Source organism: Sinohyriopsis cumingii, unplaced genomic scaffold, assembly GCF_028554795.1.
Source record: "Sinohyriopsis cumingii isolate HCF-2022 unplaced genomic scaffold, ASM2855479v2 utg000160l, whole genome shotgun sequence".
NCBI lineage: Eukaryota > Metazoa > Mollusca > Bivalvia > Unionida > Unionidae > Sinohyriopsis > Sinohyriopsis cumingii.
The window spans coordinates 6,171,966-6,196,812 of NW_028315873.1; the positions used below are offsets into that span (position 1 = coordinate 6,171,966).

Here is a 24,847-nt window from a genome sequence, read left to right on the forward strand (position 1 = left end):
AGAGGGCGAGGACCCCCCCATATCTACCTCAAGAAGGAGTGGGGATTGGGGAACAATGCTGAATGCTAGCTAATGGGTGACAACATTATTATAAGGTATATGCATATCCAATTTAGTTTGTTAATCTGGCAAATATTCTTCTCTGGATGATGAGGGGACAACTATTTCCATGTCATCAGTTTGTGTGAAGGTGACATCAGGGTTCCTGCCACAAATTTAAAAAAAGATTTAAGACCTTTTCCTGACCTTCTCCAGACCCAAAAAATAAAATTTTCCAGACCCAATAATGTCACAAGTTTTTTTACCTGCATAGCTGACATGATGCTTTAGTCTTAAGTTTGGAAGGCCCTATTCAGGCTTTGAGGTCTTATGTTTGGCAGGCCCTATCCAGGCTTTAAGGTCTTAAGTTTGGAAGGCCCTATTCAGGGTTTGAGGTCTTAAGTTTGGAAGGCCCTATTCAGGCTTTGAGGTCTTAAGTTTGGAAGGCCCTATTCAGGCTTTGAGGTCTTAAGTTTGGAAGGCCCTATCCAGGCTCTGAGGTCTTAAGTTTGGAAGGCCCTATCCAGGCTTTGAGGTTTTAAGTCAACAGCTTCTTCCCATAAACACAATTTCCAAGCATTCTTTAAATGTCAGGTCCACACAGGCACAACAAAAGATTGGTCCAAGAATGTCAAATCAAATAAAATCCAACAATATTAAAATGAATACTCACTAGCACAACACAAAACTTAATAAATAAAATAATCCATGAAACAGGTTCATACAGATCAGGAGAGCTGATTTTCAATGAGTTTTCAATTACCAGTTTCCAGTTTTCAATGACTACTCACGGTATCAAGTGTTCTGCTTCAGTTACTAATTTAAACACAAGAGACAAACAAAAAACAAAAGAGAAATAAATAAATGTAACATGAAAGGGAAATGATATTTAAAAAGAAAGTCATTGTAACCCAGATGTTAACCATTGCCCTTTAGCTGCTAAACTTTTTTCTCCATCTGCAACTCCAATGCTTTCACTTCAGAAATGCTGCCAGGATTTTATCTAATGGTGGTGGTGGGGCAGTCCCACTAACCCACTTGTTATGAAAATAAGGGGGGAGAGGTAGAACAAAAAGGAGGGAGAGAAGGAAATGTCCATAATTCACTATATACCTAACAAATAAAATATCTTTCTTCCTGCTACACTCTTTTAGAGTCCTAATGAATCAAAATCTTTAAAAGATGTTAGCTCTAGTCGTATACACATTAATCTGTTGATTTTTCTGAGCTTAATCTGTTCCTCACCAGTATATGAATATTGCTCTCCTGATGGGGCATATACATAGCTAGTTTAGCCAGCTGGAACAAGTTTTACCCTCATTATTATGTATTTATGCTTTTGTTTTCTTCTTCCACTCATAAACTTGAAAATATTATGCCAAAAGCTGATTAAAAATTGAAATCACAAATTTCTGGACTTTGGAAATTGGCAAACATGTCAAAAATATAAACACTTTTTATGGTACACTAAATTAAATAAATTTGTGATATCCCTACATTTCTTCAAGTCAATTCAGAAGATAGTGAAAACATTTATCCCCATGTTATTCATATCTAGGATAATTTCAGACCTGCCAACTCTGATGAGTTTGTCTCAGTATTGCAGCTGATTTTTTTTCCGTAAGTTTGACCAGTTTTCAATAATATATCATAAACTGCTACTGTAAATCTGTTGTTGTGATTTGGATTTTTAACGTAGCTTTAACAATTTTTCAGTCATATCGCTACGATGTCTGCAATGTGGCATTTTATAGTGATGTCTAGCAATGGGGCATCATGCCGCAGACATGTAGCATGATGTCCCACCCAGTCACATTATCCTGACACCGGGCCGACCAGTCCTAACACTAACCTCATAATGCTGAGCGCCAAGCGAGGCAGCTGTTAGTACCGTTTTTGTAAGTCTTTGGTATGACTCAGCTGGGGATCGAACCCACGACCTCCCGCATCTGAGGCGGACGCTCTAACCACTAGACCACCGGAGCGGTCTACTGTAAATCTGACAATGTAATTAGAAGTTCGGTATTCAAAACATGCAGAGACGATAAACATTATGTTCTACTGAAAAGTTGGCAAAATATGCATAGACTTTATTTACCAATAGTACAGTTGCACAAACTCTAGTTCCAAACCCTATGCAGCTCAATGACTTGTTGCTCTCAACTTGACGTAATTCTTGGAAATTCATTTTCCATTTCACATGACGACGTCAATCATATCTCCCACTATGAGTCATACTCAAATTGGCACGTGATGTCCAATAAATTAATTGTGTCCCTTCTGGCTTTTATTCACAAGAATCTGAATATTTTTATTCTTCTGTGTTGATTATTAACATTTTCAAGAGGCTTATTTTCCCTTTCATCTTAAACATGCATCGCTTGCTGGATGCAATTTTTAAAAAGATTATATAATCATCAGTTTGATCATGCAACGGCTTTGCATAAACAAATAGGTGCAGTTTAAAGGGTCCGAGGAACTGCTGAAGGTTCCCTGACTAATTTCACTACTTCTAATATAAAACTTGGATCCAAATAAAAAATCAGATGAATTTTATTTCTGGATTTTGCTTTTGTGCTGTAAGTCCATATTTTAATGGTAATTTTCGTAAGACTTACAGCAAAATTGTAAGTGTTGGCAGGTCTGTAATTTGGCAGTAAACTGTCCCTGATTGTACATTAGTATTCAACTTGCACTGATTTACTCCGAAAAAATATAATCCATGTGAATAAAGAATATAAATTTGTGTTACTATTCACTGCTTAAATTGCACTCGTTCTTCTACCTGTAAGCTGAGTAGTAAATAAAATATCCAGGCAATACATTAAAACTACTCAAGAATAAGACAGAGTTAATCCATGTTTATAGATTTTTGCTAACAATTGCTAAATGAATTGCCCAGAAGTTTACACCTCTTAAGCTGGTGATCAGACCTATCAAAATTACACATATATTGTTTAAAAAGTTATGAATTTGTTATATGGCATGCCAATTTTGGTCAATAACTTGACATACATTTGCAGTGTAACATATTTTCGAGCTTTCAAAATTATATCAGTTCTGGTTCTTATTACATGAGTAACCCACTCAATTCAAAAGCTCAATTTCAGTAAAGCTGCATCAGCTAAAATTCTCACTTTTAACACTTTTCTAGTTGCAATAATTTGATGAAGTTCATAGCTTTAAAACAAATTGCCATCATCAGCCAGGATTTCTATTTGCCAAACTGAATCATCTAATATGAAGATTCAGCCTTTAGCTTTGTCTAGGTAGCCCATATTTTAAACTTGCATTTGTAAAACATCCTCAATGCATGGATCGAGCTATCACAGAATGAATTGTCCATGACCCATTGTGACACTTAAACTTAGCGAAGGAAAAAAAAGTGTTAATGACATCATGTAAAAGGGAACAACAACATTTTAAGACTTTCCCCAGACATTTTAGTCATTTAAAAAAAATTCAAGGCCTGGAAAAGCATTTTCATATTTAAGACTTTTTTCAGAATTCCAGACCCACATGGGAACCCTGTGACATCTTGCATTTGTTGCTGGTACGTCTGTTCTTTTGTATTTAAAATAAAATGCCTGCAAATAAGCAAGCTTTGATATTGGCAAATCCACAAATTTGAATACCCAGAAAATATCCCCTTTATAAGACCACAGAAATTGATCCTCACGAAAATAAATAAAATTAGAGCATTTCATCATACAAATTCTCTTTCACTGTCCTGAAAGTACAGCTGACGAAGCCAATATGGCAAAATTTCAATAAAAGTTTCGTCAAGAGACAATGGCAAACCTCCAGTCAATCAGGGTCCACAAGTCACAGATGCCCTGCAAATATGGTAAAATTCAATAACCTTTACTTCAAGATGCAATGGCAAGCCGCTAGTAAAACAGGATCCATAACTCACACACAAGTCTCTGCCAATATGGTCAAATACAATCAACTTTAGAAAATTCAATGAAATTCTTGTTGTTCCATTGCTTAGTGGTTACAAAGTTTGTGTTGTAATACATGGACAGACAGATTGATGGGCAAACAAGGATAAGAGCAAATGCCAAAACAAATGTAAAATTGCATGTGCACACATTCACAAGAATGAGTGGCATAAATACTGGCAAAAGAAATGTATCACACACCTGATCCTCATTGTATTCAATATTGAAGTGTAGATGTGCCCACAGGAAAACCTTGTGGGTGTGAGGTAGGAACCCTCCCTCTTCAAGGTGGCCTATGAACCCTCGGATTGGAATATCATCTGAAATTGGCAAAGTTTATCATTTATTCATTTTTTTCACTGTTATCTGTTAACATTAGGGTCTGACAACTTGTACCGCTATGTAACAATTGCTGAAATCACTGGGAGAAAATAAAATGGTAAGTGCAGTCAACCACAGATGTGTTAACAATAACTGTATCTGTCCGAATATCCCAGCATAAACTAAATCGTAACAAAGCATAATGATGTATCAAGATCTCGGGTTCATAATAATTACAAAGGCACTGACCAGTTAATAACAAAACCATACGCAAAATGGTTATAATATATAGTCAAGTTAAGCTAGCAAACTTGTCACATACTTAGTTTATGCTAGCAATCTTATCACATACTTAGGTCATGCTAGCAATCTTGTCACGTGCTTAGGTTATGCTAGCAATCTTGTCACATACTTAGGTTATGCTAGCAATCTTGTCACATACTTAGGTTATGCTAGCAATCTTGTCACATGCTTAGGTTATGCTAGCAATCTTGTCACATACTTAGGTTATGCTAGCAATCCTGACCTGCCAACCCTTATGAGTCCATCTCAGTAAGGCAGTTTATTTTTTTTCCGTAAGATTGACCAGTTTTTCAGTAAGGTGTAAAAAATATCAATAACTGCTATTGTAATGCTGGAAAACGTAATTAAAAGTTTTATGCATTGACAATAAACATTACGTTCAACTGAAAAGTTTGTAAAGTACGAGTAGACTTTATTTACCACTAGTACAGTTGCACAAACTCTAGTTCCAAACCGTATGCAGCTCAATGGCTTGTTGCTATCTCTCAACTTGACATAAATCTTGGAAATTCTTTACCATTTCACATGATGAAGACAACCATATCTTCCGCCACGAGTCATACTCAAATTTGCACATGATGTCCAATAAATGTAAATGTGTCCTTTCCAGCCTTTATTCACACGAATCGGAATACTCCTTTTTATTCTTCTGTGTTGATTATTAAATTTTTTCAAGAGGCTTCTTTTCCCTTTCATGTTAAACATACATTACTTTCTGGACACCATTTGATCATGCAGATGCTTCGCATGAACAAATAGGTGCAGTTTAAAGCGTCAGGGTGCTGTTGTACAGTTAATCGGGTTCCCTGACTAATTTATCTAATTCTAAGATGAAACCCGGATCCGAATAAAACATGGATGAACCAATTAGCCAGATTTTTTGACAATGATCATTTTTTTGTATTTTTTGCTAGTATGCCATAAGTCTGTATTTTAAGGGCAATTTTTGCAAGACTTACATCAAAATCTAAGAGTTTGCAGGTCTGGCAATCTTGTCACATACTTAGGTTATGCAAGCAATCTTGTCACATACTTAGGTCATGCTAGCAACCTTGTCACATGCTTAGGTTATGCTAGCAATTGTGTCACATACAACACCAATACAGTGGCATAGACATGACATGCAAAGATGAATGGATGAGATAAGAGTCTGTTTCAATATATAGTACACATTGCCTCTCTTCTATTGCAAGATGTATTGTATCATCTTCTAAATGTATGATACATATTTTGGTATGTATTGTATCACCTACTACATTCAAGATACATACTATGGTATTACTGTATCACCTTCTAAATGTATGATAATTATGTACTGTATCACTAACCCAAATATCATGACAGCATTATGAGCAAGCAGGCAATACAAGGCTCTAGTCCATTTTAATTAAACAACTGTTAGATAACAACTGCTAGTTACATGGAAAATGGTTATTTCATCAACTAAATGAAATAGACCAAAGTGCATTTATATGCTGGATACAATGGACCAAATGTATTTGTATCCTGGATACAATGGACCAAATGTATTTGTATCCTGAATACAATGGACCAAATGTATTTGTATCCTGGATACAATGGACCAAATGTATTTGTATCCTGGATACAATGGACCAAATGTATTTGTATCCTGGATACAATGGACCAAATGTAGTTGTATCCTGGATACAATGGACCAAATGTATTTGTATCCTGAATACAATGGATCAAATGTATTTGTATCCTGGATACAATGAACCAAATGTATTAGAATTCTGGATACAAATGACGAAAATATTTATATTCATTATGATATCTGCATTTTTACAGGATACAATAAACCAAAGTGTATTTGTATGCTGTATGATATCTGGGTTCTTACCTAACACAAATTCAAAGTAGTACAAATCTTCAATGGCATCCCTGAGTAACTGAAGGTCATCCTCAGAATATTTCACCTTACACAACTCCTTCTTGTCAACATCCTCTGAAAGAAGAACAGATTTGAAAAGCAGGGTTTAACCGTGAGGAGTGATCTTACTTCCTAAGCAAACTTCTGTAATCTTATCCATTTGTCTTTCTACAAACAGATCCCCTACACTATACCCAATAAATCACCTGTGATCTGATATACCTTTACAAACAGATCACCTGTGAATTGCTATACTTTAACAAATAAATCACCTGTGATCTGCTAAAATTAACAAATACATCATGTGTGACCTGCCATACTTTCAAATGTTTTTATTTTTGGTATACTAGGTTTTGTAGATTGAGTTTTGCTGCAAACTACAATTTAAAGACTCGGCTAAATGGAACAATAGTGAACTCATCTAATCTAATGACATCCTCATCTTCTACCATGATATAAAAATCTGTCAAGACATTTTTAAAAGAATTCATGATTTCATCTCTGGTATCCACTGCATTTCAACTACAAAGTTCATAAATGTATATACATCAAGTGGCAATAAGTGGGTGGAGTACTAGTGAGTGTGGTGTATACATCAAGTGGCAATAAGTGGGTGGAGTACTAGTGAATGTGGTGTATACATCAAGTGGCAATAAGTGGGTGGAGTACTAATGAGTGTGGTGTATACATCAAGTGGCAATAAGTGGGTGGAGCACTAGTGAGTGTGGTGTATACATCAAGTGGCAATAAGTGGGTGGAGTACTAGTGAGTGTGGTGTATACATCAAGTGGCAATAAGTGGGTGGAGTACTAGTGAGTGTGGTGTATACATCAAGTGGCAATAAGTGGGTCGAGTACTAGTGAGTGTGGTGTTTACATCAAGTGGTAATAAGTGGGTGAAGTACTATTGAGTGTGGTTTATACATCTAGTGGTAATAAGTGGGTGGAGTACTAGTGAGTGTGGTACATCAAGTGGTAATAAGTGGGTGAAGTATTAGTGAGTGTGGTGTATACATCAAGTGGTAATAAGTGGGTGAAGTACTAGTGAGTGTGGTGTATACATCAAGTGGTAATAAGTGGGTGGAGTACTAGTGAGTGTGGTGTATACATCAAGTGGTAGTAAGCAGGTGGAGTACTAGTGAGTGTGGTGTATACATCAAGTGGCAATAAGTGGGTGGAGTACTAGTGAGTGTGGTGTATACATCAAGTGGCAATAAGTGGGTGGAGTACTAGTGAGTGTGGTGTTTACATCAAGTGGTAGTAAGCGGGTGGAGTACTAGTGAGTGTGGTGTATACATCAAGTGGTAATAAGTGGGTGGAGTACTAGTGAGTGTGATATATACATCAAGTGGTAATAAGTGGGTGAAGTACTAGTGAGTGTGGTGTTTACATCAAGTGGCAATAAGTGGGTGAAGTACTAGTGAGTGTGGTGTATACATCAAGTGGTAATAAGTGGGTGGAGTACTAGTGAGTGTGGTGTATACATCAAATGGTAGTAAGTGGGTGGAGTACTAGTGAGTGTGGTGTTTACATCAAGTGGTAATAAGTGGGTGGAGTACTAGTGAGTGTGGTGTATACATCAAGTGGTAATAAGTGGGTGGAGTACTAGTGAGTGTGGTGTATACATCAAATGGTAGTAAGTGGGTGGAGTACTAGTGAGTGTGGTGTTTACATCAAGTGGCATTAAGTGGGAAAGTACTAGTGAGTGTGGTGTTTACATCAAGTGGTAAATAAGTGGGTGGAGTACTAGTGAGTGTGGTGTTTACATCAAGTGGCAATAAGTGAGTGGAGTACTAGTGAGTGTGGTGTATAGATCAAGTGGTAAATAAGCAAGTGGAGGACTAGTTAGTGTGGTGTAAAACAAAAACACATTTAATACTTGCAACATAGCCAAAAAATACAGTTACCTATGGATAGACAAAAATTCTGCAGAAAGCTACATCTTTCCTACTCTGGTGAGACATATTCCAAATGCCCAACAAAGTCAAATAATATGCAAAGTAGGTCACTGTGCCCTTCTTTTGCCTGTTATGAGTAGTATAATCTATGATAAATTCACCTATCAAGTTTCATGACTGTACTTGTAACAGTGTCAGAGAAGCTAACCTAAATGCCTGTTAATGTTGCAACATTTACCCTCATTTATACACGTGTACACAAAATAAAATAAATGAAATGACCTTTTATCAAACGAATCTAAACTCAATGTTTCCTTTGCTCTGTACATTAGATTTTTGACTGACATGTATAGGTAAGCCAGTTACAGAGTGTATTATGTACCTCGCTCAATTGGGCATGCAATGCACACCCAGCTGGTAATTGTTGTATTTGCTGTACATCTTCAAATGCATATTATGTAGCTCAGTCATCTATGTGTTCTACTGCCCATTATGTATATCACTGAACCATTATGTACATAACTCAACTTACAACTGTTGTATTTGCTGTACATTTTTTTTACATACCATTATGTCTCTCAATCAACTTACAACTGTTGTATTTGCTGTACATTTTTCTACCTACCATTATGTACATCACTCAACTTAAAACTGTTTCATTTACTGTACATCTTTTACTGCCAATACAATGTACATCACTCAACTTTTAAATGTTTCATTTACTGTACATTTTTTACATACCATTATGTCCCTCAAACAACTTATACTGTACATCTTTTACTGCCAACACAATGTACATCACTCAACTTTTAAATGTTTCATTTACTGTACATTTTTTACTGCCAATACAATGTACATCACTCAACTTATAACTGTTTCATTTACTGTACATCTTTTACTGCCAATACAATGTACATCACTCAACTTTTAAATGTTTCATTTACTGTACATTTTTTACATACCATTATGTCCCTCAAACAACTTATAACTGTTGTATTTGCTGTACATTTTTTTCCTCCCATTATGTATCTCACTCAACTTGTAATTGATGCATTTGCTGGACATCTTCAAATGCATATTATGTACCTCACTCAACTACATCTTTCACCTCCCATTATGTACCTCACTCAACTTATAATAATAATAATAATAATGACCTTATTTAAAGAGGGTAACACAATTAGCTAAGTACTAATCTACCATGAGGCCTTCATACATAGGAATTTATTTATTTAAGCTGAATCTCTGAAGCCACTGGATATATTGGGTTTGGAAGAAGGAAACAGAGTGGGCATTTCTAATCTCAACTGGAATACTATTATTGTATTTGCTGTACATCTTTTACCTCCCATTATGTACCTTGCTAACTTATAACTCTTGTATTTGCTGTACATCTTTTAAGTCCCTTTATGTCTCTCACTCAACTTGTAATTCCCATTAAGACAGGATTCAGTTTGTAATAAATGTTTTTGTTAAATATATATATCCAACAACTTGGGTTGTTGTTGTTGTTGTTGTTGTAGGGCTTAACGCCATTTTTCAGCACACAATAGGCTATACATGGCGGCCAGTATTAATAGTGGAGGAAGAACCCGGAAAAAACCCGGAAAGAACCACTGACCCACAAGAAGCTACTGACAAGCTTTCTCACATACCTACATTAGCCAAATCCAAACAACTTGGGTAATTTGGATCATCATAATACTGTTTCATACCGCTACATACATGAACAATAAGAAAACAAAATTAATAATGCAACTCTTAAACTACGGAGATCACATATTCCTAGGCAGTCCAAAACAAAGTTAGAATTCCTACAACAATAATGGTCTGTCTGTAGAGTCACTTTTAAGTTGAACACTGATTTAAATATATTACTGTGGTTAAAAAAGACCAAGCAAATGAAAATATACATTGTTTGTTTACATGGTTACTGATTTTAAATGGGCAGTAAAGTAAACCAAGCTATTTATGTGTAAAGTATAAACTAGGGGTGAAATAATACATTTCTGACATGTTGTTGTTGTTGTTGTTGGGTTTAATGCCATTTTTCAGCACAAGATAGGCTATACATGGCAGCCAGTATTAATGGTGGAGAAAGAAACCGGGAAATCCCCGAGAAGAACCACCGACCTTCGAGAAGCTACTGGCAAGCTTTCTCACATACCCACATTGGCCAAATCCGAGACTCGAACCTACACAGACTTTTGACATGTATTGCTACATATAGCAATACGCACACATTATATTAATATAAAAAGAAACTAAATATATATTCATAGCTGTTGAGGATTAAAACCAACTTGTATAAGGTAAATAATGTTTTTTTCCAACAATACCATGAGCAAGGTGATAACTACGCCAGCAATAATGTCAATAACAGAAAAGTGATAACTATAATAAAACCATCAGAAAAGTGACAACTATGCCAAAAACAATGCCAATATGATCAGAAAAGTGATAACTATGATACAAAAAACATCTGAAAAGTGATAACTATGCCAGCAATAATGCTATTATTAGTAAAGTATAGCTATGACAACAAAACCATCCAAAAAGTGATAACTATAACAACAATGCCAACTCAGTCAGGTAAGTGGGAAGTGCACCATCTGTGCTTCCCTTGCAAGACAAATACCAAAGGCAAATGACTAAAAATCAACTTCAATGCAAAACAAAAAGAGAGCAAATCATGTGACAAATATAAGATGAAACTGAAATCTAACAGGTAATCATTTCAAATATGCCAAGTATCTCTTTTAGTTGAAGAGTACATGTATGGCGAATGGCTTAGCAACACACTACTGGCTATATGGTGCCAATTAAAAGGTAAGTTTTATAATGTAATTGTCTCTCCTGGGGTAACTACAATCAATAACTGACATCATCTGCTGTAATCAGTCAATCAGATTCATCAAAATTACCTTTCGCTTTTACAGGAATGTACACAAAAGCTATAAAAAAAATCAAACAAATCAATGTTAAAAAATCCATGTAAAGTTTGAGGTTTTGAAATGTTGTACAAATAGCGAATGACTATAATTTTTGAACAGGCCTGATTTCCATGATTTGATTTCAGCAAACAGTGTGGCTCTAAGAGACATAATGTAATGCTGAGTTATCAAATACTGTCGCCCACAACGATGCCTGGAATTTGTAAAATAATTTTTTTCCACAGCTGTGGCCTTCAAACCAATGCAGTAGTGTGGCCCTTGTGATCTGAGTTTGAAACCTTTATGTTATGTTTGCTCGTGATAGAACAATTAAAGTTTGGAAAGAGAATTAAAAGTAATCAACCTGCAAATTGATTACACTCCAATGTAATGCAATTAAATCAATTACTCCATCAAAAAGTGAATAATTGCTATTGTACTATTGTACTCCCCAAGTTTCTATACAATTTTCATTTTACAGAATTATAAGAGTTCAAAGTGCAAACAACAGACTGGTATTACACTAAATGTATATAAAGAAAAACTGATGTATGATTTTGCAAGAACATTTTCTGAAAAAACTAAATCATGTCAATGGAAAATTGCCCAAAATTGTAAACAATTTCATATGAAGAACTGTCTAAGGTCATAATCAAGGCTGGGTCTTAACTCAGACCATATTTATAACTTACGAACAAACAGTTATGCACCATAACTCAATCCTCAATCATGGACAAAGGTTAAGAACATAAAATAAATATACATAACAGTTTCAAACAAATAGTTGAAACCATGTACGACACTTGAGTGTGAAAATCAAATTAGATCACAGCAGCTTACATTGGTATGGTAGAGTAACTCTTCCTGAGATGCAGCAACACTGCCAATGTTTAGTTGTGTTGGCTAACTCGAGTCCAGGATACCAATGGCACAACATATGAGTGAACATTATTACAAATGAATGGATAAAAATGTACAAGTTATTCAACCATGAAAATTGGTGAACTTAATAATTTAATTTTGGTGTAATAGATTTAATCTTGCTGAAATGCATCCACATTCCAATTTTCAAGGCCAAATAGCAGCCAAGTTACTGATGGCATAATGAATGCAACACAAAACACATGTACATGGGTGAATAAGCGTGCAAATTTGGTCCAAGTGACATAGTTTCATCATGAATCATTCTCTGTCAGATGCAAGCAAACACTAATTTTCATGAGTTCCCATGGTCCAAGATATTGAGTGTGTAATAGACGAATTGCTAAAAATATATAGGCCACTCAAGCATGAGCATCAGGTAACAATGACCTAGTTCTGGGTACAACTGAATTGTTGTTACACCCACATGCTGATTATCTTAAGTCCAATTGAAATAGGGTCCAAGATAATGAAGGCATAATAAATGAATTACTGAAGATACAAATATTCACTCATTGCTGAAAGTGCATGCCACAGTGACCTACTTTTGGTATGTTTGAGTTGCTCTTGTTGAGATACATACACATCCTTATACTGATTTGCATGAGTGCAGTTGAAAATGGGTTGACAATTTTGATGATGTATGGAATGAATGGCTGAATATAAAAATGTGAAAGAATGTGAAAATTAGGCCAGTCACATAGTGCTATTCAATGGCTTTCAAAAGATAATTTTTATGTGAATGTGAAAATGGGTGTAAGATTTTGAGAATGTATGGAATGAATGGCTGAATATACAAAATTTACTCAAGTGTGAAAATCAGATCAGTTATTGGTTTAAATGGCCTTATTGCTTTTAGTAAAATGCATCCACAATTTCAGTTTTCATGAGTGCAGGTAAAACAGGTCCAACAAGCAAACAAATGCATGAATGAGCAGTCCAATGAATGAACAGTAAAAACTCTCTAACACCCTTCCAAGAGGATAATAAGAAAGAGATAGTTAATTAAGATTAATACCTGCATGCTAATTTCATAACCTTATTAATCATATCTTATGTCCTATTTTGTTCATACTGTTACATATTTACAACCTTCATAGCTGAAATGGAAGGAATTTCTCTAATATTTCATGTCAACAAGAAACTTCAAACACAACACAGATCATGACTCACACTGCCACAAAGTCTGAGGACCAGATGGTCATTTTTATATGACACCACTAAAAACTTAGGAAAAATGAAAAGTAGCAATCCAAGTCCGTCAGAGGGGATGCTTTTTTAATGTTTAAATCTGACAAATACCTTGGACACATTATATTTATTGATTTCTGTTTCTCATCTGTGCTGCACATGCATTCATTGTGTAGATGTATTCAACACCAGGTAAATTGAAACCTGTCCCTACTGACCAGTTGAGGGACCATACAAACTTGTCCTGGTGTTCTTTAAATACGTTACAGCTGAAAGTAGAAATGAGAGCTTAAATAGGTGCTCGTGGAACACAAATACCCCACCAAAATGCCAGAATATGTTGTTGTTGTTGTTGTAGGGTTTAACGCCATTTTTCAGCACACAATAGGCTATACATAACGGCCAGTATTAATGGTGGAGGAAGAACCCGGGAAAATACCGGAAAGAACCACCGACCCACGAGAAGCTACTGGCAAGCTTTTTCACGTACCCACATTGGCTGAATCCGAGACTCGAACCCACACAGACAGAGGTGAGATGGCAGTTATCCCTAACGGAGAACGCTTTAGACAACTCGGGGCCCCCAATGTCAGAATATAAATGTAATTTTCGTATATTACAGGTCTGGCCCCTTCCCAGGAACCCTAGCAAATGGGTCTCGAGATTATGCTCCTTTTGCAGATGGTTATTATAACATGTGCAGCCTATCAACGGTAACATCCCCTGGCCAAGCTAAGAAATAACCTATAAATGTTATGAGTTTTGTGATTTGCCTCCAGCAGAGTGTCTCACTCAACCTGCAACAAAAAACTGTCCTATGTGAACAATAATAATTTCCAGTATAATTCTCATGGCAACAAGTCACATCAATGGTTTCTTTTATAACACAAATAATGAGGCAAAGGATGTTCATATTGGGCAACCCATGTGATAATGTTTGGTGAGTTTTCTTCAAGGAAGAGAGTTACTGACAGCATGAGATGGAAGGATACATGGATAGACAGATACACAGACGTAGGAAGAACCACAATATTATTTACCAAAATGTGGGGACTACCAAATATATGTACATTCAGAGTCATATACATTCAGCTATATATGCAAACAAAAACGTGTGATATGCATACAAATAGTAAGATATCATTTTCATTACGTGTTGTTGTCTTTTGTATAAATTGGTACACTTCCATATAATAAATATGAAGGAGATACAGTTATTAACAGCTGCAAGAATGCATGGTCATGCAATGCCCCTCCCCTGCCATAAAAAGTGGAAACAACCAGACACATATCCATAGAATGTGCTCCCCCTCTGCCTTAAAAAGTGGGGATAACCTGACATGTGGTCCTCCAAGACTCTCCCATAACAAGTGGGGATAACCTAGACACACGTCCAGACAGTGCCTCTCCCTTAACAAGTAAGAATAACCAGACACATGGTCATACAATGACAACCAGACATGGCCATATGATGCCCCCCCCCCTAAAAATTAAGAATAACCTGACATGTGGTCATACAATGCCCCCCCCCCCATAAAAAGTGAGGTCAACCAGACACATGGTCATACAATGCCCACCCCCTTAAAAAGTGAAGGTTGCCAGACACATAATCATACAATGCCCCTCACCTAAAAAATTGGGGATAACCTGACATGTGGTCCTATAATGCCTATCTGCCTTAAAAAAAAGGGATAACCACACACATGTCCATACATATGATCTCCCCTCCCCCCTTAAGAATTGGTGATAACCAGACTGTGTCATACAATGCCATCCCCACCCCCCTTTAAATTAGGGATAACCTAATACATGGCCATACAATGCCTACCCCCCCACCCCCATTAAAAAGTAGTGATAACCACACACATTCATACAATGCCTTTTTCTTATAAAGTGGAGACAATGAGACACATGGTCATACAATGTCCACCCCATCCCCTTAAAAAATGGGCATAACCAGACCTATCAATATAAACAGATAACAAATAGCACTTTGTCTTTATGACATTTGTGATGAGGCATGTAGAACATTAGTATTTTCATTTTATTCTAATTTTATTAAGAACATTTTCCTGTTTGTATTGTCTTTTTCATGGATATGTCCCCTGACACTGATTTCAGCATACAGTTTACACCTGCACTACAATGCCTTTATGCACAGCTCAAATGCAAGATAATATTGTAAAGTCAGTGACCATGACCCTCAGTCAAAAATGTCCGGCAAACCTGTTATGCAATGAATTGTCTTAGTTTAAGAATGATTCATGCCAAACGTGATGAGAATCTATCAACGGGATTAAAAAAAGATGCAAATAAAAAACAAACCAAAACCCTATTAAACTACTGCTGCTGCTGCCATACACGGATAAGTAACCGCTATGTCTTGATTCCGGTAGCGTGAGCTCAATAATAAAGCAAACAATTAATCTCTGAAGCTGGGATGATGTGAGGATGAAGACAAAAGCATGACAGACAATCAAGTTGATACAAATATAGTCTGCACCAATATGGCATCTTGTGCTTTAATAATCTTTTTTTTTCGGCATTTGGATTTCACCTGATAGATTTTCAGTCATCTTTGCCTTACAGAGAATAGAAAGCAAATCTTGATTAGACAAATAGGCTGTCAGAAGTTGGTGGAGGTATGTTTGTGTATTCTGGAGGATTTTTGCTTTCTATCAATCATCCTTAAAAAGTAAGATGCTTATGTGCCCTTTAAGCTGCAAATAAAAGAGAATTAACGGCACTTCTCACCTATTATTTCTCTCTGTTCTAGAATTACCACCTGAAAATAATACAGCCAGGCTTATGATCCAAATTAATCAGGCAATCTGCTAAAATTAAGTATTGATTTAGGTGAAGTGAACAATAATCAGTTCATAATCTTTCTAAATGGGGGAAATCTGAATGGACTAATATTTTATCAAGTCTGTAAAATTTCAAAGGTTGAAGCCTGTAAAACTGCATAGATTAAGTACCAACATTCAGACTGGATGCCAATGAAGTTCATATAAAATTGAAAATGTTGATTCAAAACTAAGGAAGCCATCTCTGGTGTCCAGAATCATATACAACTGAATTTAATTAAAGTCAAGGGTGATTGTTTAGTATAAGTTATTTTCAACAATAATCTGGTACACGGAACATATGAAAGACAGCTGTTTAAGGCAACCTATTGCTCAATAAAGATGACCCTTCAAGAGCTGGTATTATACTCCATATGTAGAAAAAATAAAAATTGGTAAAAAAGTTTTACCAAAAGTATAAACATTGACCTAATATTATTTTCCTTATTTATCACTATGATATGGAATGAAACATAACAGCCTGGGTTTGTATAAAAATGTACAATACTTGCACGCATTTGGATAAACCATGAAATCCATACCGAGGTAGGATTTTGATGAGCATAACCAAGTGATATATACTGGGATAATTTTGATTAATTATCACTATGATACATAAAGAAGCATTAAGTGGCAGCACCCATTTTGAATCTTGATTTGTTTACACTTGCACAGTGTATAAATCATGCAATTGATATACAGGTTGGATGTGGATGAGTGTATCCAAGAGATATAAGCTGGTGTAATATTCAGTACACTCACATGGTCAGAACAGCCAGCTGGTGTAATTTTCAGTACACTCATATGGTCAGAACATCCAGCGGCATACTACACTCAAAATCACGCGTTGGACCAGTTATGATATATTATACTTGTAAATATTTGTCTCTGAACAATTTCTATTTTGTGGTGTCTATACATGTTATTAGGGCATAACCGATTAGCATTTTTCTACTGATTTCCGATTCCGGATTTTGGGCATGAAATTTTTCCGATTCCGGATAAGATTCAATTAATCGGAAATGCTAAATTAAAAGGTTTTTCAAATTAACTTTTTAAACCGTGTTACACACGTTTTGCATATCACATCGATGTCACAAGGGGAAGGATATGGCAGGACTATAGCAAAATGCAACGAAGTTCAAAGCCACAAAGAATCCATGAAATTTTTTATTTTTTTGCCAGTTCCGACCCATTCTTTGTTCAACAATTAGTTGATCTTGCTGCCAGGCTTTTATTTTCCCGCCTTAATCCTTTATGTCGGCAAGCGGCCAGTTCCATCCTGTACTTTATTCAACAATTAGTTGATCTTGCCGCCATGCTTTAATGTCGTGGTCAAATAAAAATAAAACAGGCTTTTGTTTGGTCCTATAAAGTTGGCCTCTTGCGGAATCATTTTCTTTTAATACCTCATTAGCATGTGTCAATGTATTCAATATTATGCCTTCATTATTGAGGATGTTGACATAAACGGGTAGGACTGTATTATATATTTTAATAAATTTAAATCTTTCGGTCTAACTCAAGTATTATCGTTTCACCCCGTTGTGTTGACCATATTGGACTTTTCTGACTTCTTATTTAACTTTATTAACGCACTATCGAATGACACGCAGTGTTAGACACGGTGCTATAGAAATTCAACTTTATTATTTTTATTATCCGAATCGGTCGTTCCTGCCTTGTCCGACTCCGATTAATCGGAAGTTCATACTATCCGGTGGAATCCGATTTCCGGATCAAAAGTTGGTTATGCCCTACATGTTATCTCAAAATATAGTACAATACTCCAATACATGAGGGAAAGTGTGGTAGCTCAGCTGGTTAAGCATCAAGTGTACTGGGTTCAGCACCTGCCCAGACCAGCATAGGTTGGCTACCTTAGGTCAAGCATCAAGGATACTGGGTTCAGCACCTGCCCAGACCAGCTTAGGTTGGCTACCTTAGGTCAAGCATCAAGGGTACTGGGTTCAGCACCTGCCCAGACCAGCTTAGGTTGGCTACCTTAGTAAGACAGTCTGCTCCTATGTTCTCGATATAGTCAATAATGTTAAAAGTACTGTTAAAACACAACCAACCCAAAAACACTCCACCCAGTCATCCATATGACTCAAATGTTTTAGTGACTCTATGAATATCTAGATATTCTGTAAATGTAGTCAAGTAAATGTACATTAGTGGCAACATAACATACATGATAATGGTTTCTCTGTCTGTACCTGAATTTAACAGAAGGATTAATTTTTTGAAGATTAAACTTCCTTACCATCAAGAATTTCATTGTGACAATATTGTACTATATTATTTGAAACTTTCCAAACATTTTTTTATGTATGTGTACAAACGACTATCAATTACAACCTTTTGCAGACTACTCACCAACAAATTAGCAATTTTTTAAAAATAAAACCAAAAATATGTTGATGGCAAATGGATGCCCAACTACAGTGCCTGAACTAACCTAAATGGAAAACGTGAACAAAGTAAGACAGTTGGACGGACATGGTTAAGGCTATATCCCCCTCCCACTACTGAAGCAAATAATTTTTTGTGACTCAGCTGTTGTACAAAACATTACAGTAATTATTAGGGACTGTTGTTGCACATTACAGTACAGTAATTATTAAGGACCGTTGTTGCACATTACAGTACAGTAATTATTAAGGACTGTTGTTGCACATTACAGTACAGTAATGGACTGTTGTTGCACATTACAGTACAGTAATTATTAGGGACTGTTGTTGCACATTACAGTACAGTAATTATTAGGGACTGTTGTTGCACATTACAGTACAGTAATCATTAGAGACTGTTGTTGCACATTACAGTACAGTAATTATTAAGGACTGTTGTTGCACATTACAGTACAGTAATTATTAGGGACTGCTGTTGCACATTACAGAACAGTAATTGTTAGGGACTGCTGTTGCACATTACATTACAATAACTGTTAAGGACTGTTGTTGCACATCACAGTACAGTAATTGTTAAGGACTGCAGTTGTACAAGACATTAATCTTCAATGATTTCTAATGTACAATTTATTATAATAATTTCCAGGTACTACTTTTGTACAAAACAATATAGCAAATTATCTGGGATTTCTTTTGTGGGAAACATTTCAGTAATTTTCACGGATTGTTGTTGTAAAAAATATTACAGGGTATGAAAACTGAATCTAATATATTACTTCAATGTTATCAAAGAGATGTATCAAAATTTTCAAATATCATGCTAAAATGACATATATTTTATTTTCCCCAAAGAACTCCAAATACAAAAAAATCACAAGCTGATCACTGGTAAAAATCAAGAGCTTTGTAACAAAATGGGATTAATCTACAAAGACCTTGATCATAAAATCCTCATTAACTGATTTTCAGAGATGTAGAAAATATCACATGGAAAAGTACCCAATCAAAATATAAGCACAGGTGATGATCGTACAGCTTACGTCTTTCCTAATCAGCTTACACTGATTAACTGTAATCCTATTTGGGTGTTCTATTTTATGTCCATCTCTCTTCAGCAGTCTACCGTAAGACTCCACATCAACATTCCCAGAAAGTCTGGGCATGTAAGGATATATACTGAACCCTGTTTTGGTGAAAACCTCCATACAAAGGAACCTACTCATAAAAGATGTGTGAAACTCTTTACATGACTGGGTTGTTTGAGATGGTTCCAGACAAGAGTGATACATGCCTTAATGTGATGACAGCCATACTCAAACATCTGAATTTCAACAGATGTTTTCTGTGTGTCAAAAACATCTTTTAGTTGATTTTGTACTGAAGCATTGTGTCTAACATTATAAAGTGTCATTGAAGGCTCTGGTAAGATATGCATATTCAATCTTATTTGGAAAAAGAGCATTAAACACTTGTTATGATCAGGTAAGGGTAGGGAAACACTGGGGATTCATTCTTCTGGGGTGGAAGCAATACTATGTACATCTTATTGTATCCCAATGTGAGAAGACTGGGTCACACAGGTAGATGCAAAGGAATAAGAAATTATATATATATATATATATATATATATATATATATATATATATATATATATATATATATATATATATATATATTGAAAGATACAGACAGGGAGGAAGAGACAGATAAGAATGAGAAGAAAAATATGTCACATGCAAAGAAATGAGAAAAAAATGGGCTACAAAGAGAGGAGAATGGGAGAAAAAAAATAAAAACTGGATGCTGGAATCTGCTTTGAATACACTAATACACTATGTAAAGTCTTTGGTAAACCCATGCATGGTTACATACATCATCAGTCTATCCTTGTCAGGGATTGAGACTAATCACATGACAATGAAACAAATGCAGATTTTCTCTTTAAAAATAAGATCGACATTGATAGGACTTATCTTCTGGGTTCTAATCAGTGAGCCTGACAAACTCAGCCGTTAATAATAGATCTATCTTGCATAGTAGCTGGGCTCTGCAGAGTTCTTAGTCAGCTTCGCTAATAATCAGCCACATCAGAGAGTGGAAGGAATCATTCTCAACCTGTTAAGAAAACACTAACTAGACCAGGATAGTGATATGATCATGAAGTGGAGGAGGAGAATCTATTATAACTGATCCTGAAAATTTGATTCCAATTGACCCCCCCCAAACCCACCCCACAGGCTCAGGCCCATTGCCAACTCTCTGCATGATGATGATGTTAATGATTATGGTGATGGTAAGGAAGAGGGACATTGGGCTACACTGATGATCCTAAGAAAAAGAAAGCAATTTGCTTCATTAAATAAGTTCTCTATAGCTTTTTCTCACTAAAATTCTTTAGCAAAATTGAGATGCTCTTTGTCTATCTCAAGGAACATGCAATCCTCTTAGGGGCTGATGCCACAAAATATTTTTCCTGGAATTCAGGATTTCTTCTTTTTAACTGTGGTATAGGGTGGCCAAACAGCCTCACACGCTCTCTTTCACAGATCATGAACACTTCACCTCTTTCATGATGAACCTCCAAACAGTTTAGGAGGTGTAGCGATAACAAACTTGTGCTAACAAAATATATTTTAAATTCCTCCATTATGATTCCTAAGTTACACCCCTTCCTCAGTAAATGACACATAAATCCGGCTGAGAAAAGCCAAATTAATGTTCAGGATAACCAGTAACAGTACTCCTGAATATTTACAATCATGGTTCCAGCATAGGCTACCTGGTAATACTCCCCATCTGTGACCCATGTCTACCAAACAGTATAAAATTCCCAATCCAAATAAAGAATTATTCAAAGAAAGTGTACAATACTCTGGAACTCTGCTCTGGAATAGTATTTAGTTGAGATTAGAAATGCTCACTCATTTCCCTCTTCCAAACCCAATATATCCAGTGGCTTTAGAGAGGTAATTAAAATGAGAATGAAAACAACTGTCTTTTCATGCATGAATGCCTCTTGGCATCATTAAATATACTACTCATCTGTTTGTCACTAATTACATATTGCATATATATTGACTGTGGCTTCAATATGTATGGGTGAGTATCCATCTGGTGAAAAAAAAGAAGAAAAAAAAAGTAAATATAATGTGTCTATACATGTGCATTTGTATCTAAATAACTTCCTTTGCGGGGCCCCAAGTGGCCGAGTGGTCTAAAGTGCTCTCTGTTATGGATCACTGCCATCTCACCTCTGTCTGTGCCGGTTCGAGTCTCAGATTCAGCCAATGGGTATGTGAGAAAGCTTGCCAGTAGCTTCTCTTGGGTCAGTGGTTCTTTCTGAGGGTTCCCCCTGGTTCTTCCTCCACCATTAATACTGGCTGCCATGTATAGCTTATCGTGTGCTGAAAAATGGCGTTAAACCCCACAACAACAACAACAACTTCCTTTGCATGAGGGCCTCAAGGTGGATGAATTCTTCAGCTAATTGTGTTACCCTCTTTAAATGAAGTCATTACAGTAAAACCTGTCTTGAGAAACCACTGCAATGAGAGACCACCTGTTTCGAGATCATAATCTAAATGCACAAATTTATTGATTATATAGTGTTTGACCTGTTGTCACAGACCACCGGTCTTGAGAGACCATTATTTTTTGGCAGAAGGGGTGGTCTTTCAAAGAAGGTTCTACTGTATTATTATTATTATTACAGGAGCCAAAAACACAGACCACAGCATAGGGAAAGCCACAAGTTAATGCAGGCCTGCGGAACATGAAGGGGATATAATCCCTGCTGGACACAGAAAATGAGAAGAAGTGCGTGTCATTTAGAGTTAATACTCATTTTATAATCATGATTGCTTTTCTATAGTGATATGGGACTAATCATCTTACACTTTGTAAACACTGCTAGTGATATGGGACTAATCATCTTACACTTTGTGAATACTGCTAGCGATATGGGACTAATCTTCTTTCACTTTGTGAACACTGTTAGCGATATGGGACTAATCATCTTACATTTTGTGAACACTGCTAGTGATATGGGACTAATCTTCTAACAATTTGTGAATACTGCTAGCGATATGGGACTAATCATCTTACATTTTGTGAACACTGCTAGCAATATGGGACTAATCTTCTTACACTTTGTGAACACTGCTAGTTATATGGGACTAATCATCTTACATTTTGTGAATACTGCTAGTGATATGGGACTAATCATCTTACATTTTGTGAACACTGCTAGTGATATGGGACTAATCTTCTTACACTTTGTGAACACTGCTAGTGATATGGGACTAATCATCTTACATTTTGTGAATACTGCTAGCGATATGGGACTACTCATCTTACACTTTGTGAACACTGCTAGTGATATGGGACTACCCATCTTACACTTTGTGAACACTGCTAGTGATATGGGACTCCTCATCTTACACTTTGTGAACACTGTTAGTGATATGGGACTAATCTTCTTATAATTTGTGAACACTGCTAGTGATATGGGACTAATCATCTTACATTTTGTGAATACTGCTAGTGATATGGGACTAATCATCTTACATTTTGTGAATACTGCTAGCGATATGGGACTACTCATCTTACACTTTGTGAACACTGCTAGTGATATGGGACTACTCATCTTACACTTTGTGAACACTGCTAGTGATATGGGACTCCTCATCTTACACTTTGTGAACACTGTTAGTGATATGGGACTAATCTTCTTATAATTTGTGAACACTGCTAGTGATATGGGACTAATCATCTTACATTTTGTGAACACTGCTAGTGATATGGGACTACTCCTCTTACATTTTGTGAACACTGCTAGTGATATAGGACTACTCATCTTACACTTTGTGAACACTGCTAGTGATATGGGACTAATCTTCTTACAATTTGTGAACACTGCTAGCGATATGGGACTAATCTTACATTTTGTGAACACTGCTAGTTATATGGGACTAATCATCTTATATTTTGTGAATACCGCTAGTGATATTGGACTAATCTTCTTAGACTTTGTGAACACTGCTAGTTATATGGGACTAATCATCTTACATTTTGTGAATACTGCTAGCGATATGGGACTACTCATCTTACACTTTGTGAACACTGCTAGTGATATGGGACTATTCATCTTACACTTTGTGAACACTGTTAGTGATATGGGACTACTCATCATACACTTTGTGAACACTGCTAGTGATATGGGACTAATCTTCTTACAATTTGTGAACACTGCTAGCGATATGGGACTAATCTTACATTTTGTGAACACTGCTAGTTATATGGGACTAATCATCTTACATTTTGTGAATACTGCTAGTGATATTGGACTAATCTTCCTACACTTTGTGAACACTGCTAGTGATATGGGACTAATCATCTTACATTTTGTGAATACTGCTAGTGATATGGGACTAATCTTCTTACATTTTGTGAATACTGCTAGCGATATGGGACTAATCTTCTTACAATTTGTGAACACTGCTAGCGATATGGGACTAATCATCTTACATTTTGTGAACACTGCTAGCAATATGGGACTAATCTTCTTACACTTTGTGAATACTGCTAGTGATATGGGACTAATCATCTTACATTTTCTGAATACTGCTAGTGATATGGGACTACTCATCTTACATTTTGTGAATACTGCTAGTGATATGGGACTAATCATCTTACATTTTGTGAATACTGCTAGTGATATGGGACTACTCATCTTACATTTTGTGAATACTGCTAGCAATATGGGACTACTCATCTTACACTTTGTGAACACTGCTAGTGATATGGGACTACTCATCTTACACTCGTGAACACTGTTAGTGATATGGGACTAATCTTCTTATAATTTGTGAACACTGCTAGTGATATGGGACTAATCATCTTACATTTTGTGAACACTGCCAGTGATATGGGACTACTCATCTTACACTTTGTGAACACTGCCAGTGATATGAGACTACTCATCTTACACTTTGTGAACACTGCTAGTGATATGGGACTAATCATCTTACACTTTGTGAACACTGCTAGTGATATGGGACTAATCTTCTTACAATTTGTGAACACTGCTAGCGATATGGGACTAATCTTACATTTTGTGAACACTGCTAGTTATATGGGACTAATCAT

General features: G+C 36.2%; 1 protein-coding gene across 1 annotated transcript in view; it reads right to left on the minus strand.

The window, feature by feature from the left end:
* Window positions 1-24,847, minus strand: part of LOC149774692 (transmembrane 9 superfamily member 1-like) — a 67,735-nt gene that overhangs the window by 33,292 nt on the left and 9,596 nt on the right. The window contains exons 4-5 of the mRNA XM_089944840.1: window positions 6,469-6,573; window positions 4,185-4,303 (exon numbers count right to left, since the gene is read on the minus strand). Of these exons, the coding sequence (XP_089800966.1) occupies window positions 4,185-4,303; window positions 6,469-6,573 (224 nt within the window). The remainder of the gene's footprint in view (window positions 1-4,184; window positions 4,304-6,468; window positions 6,574-24,847) is intronic.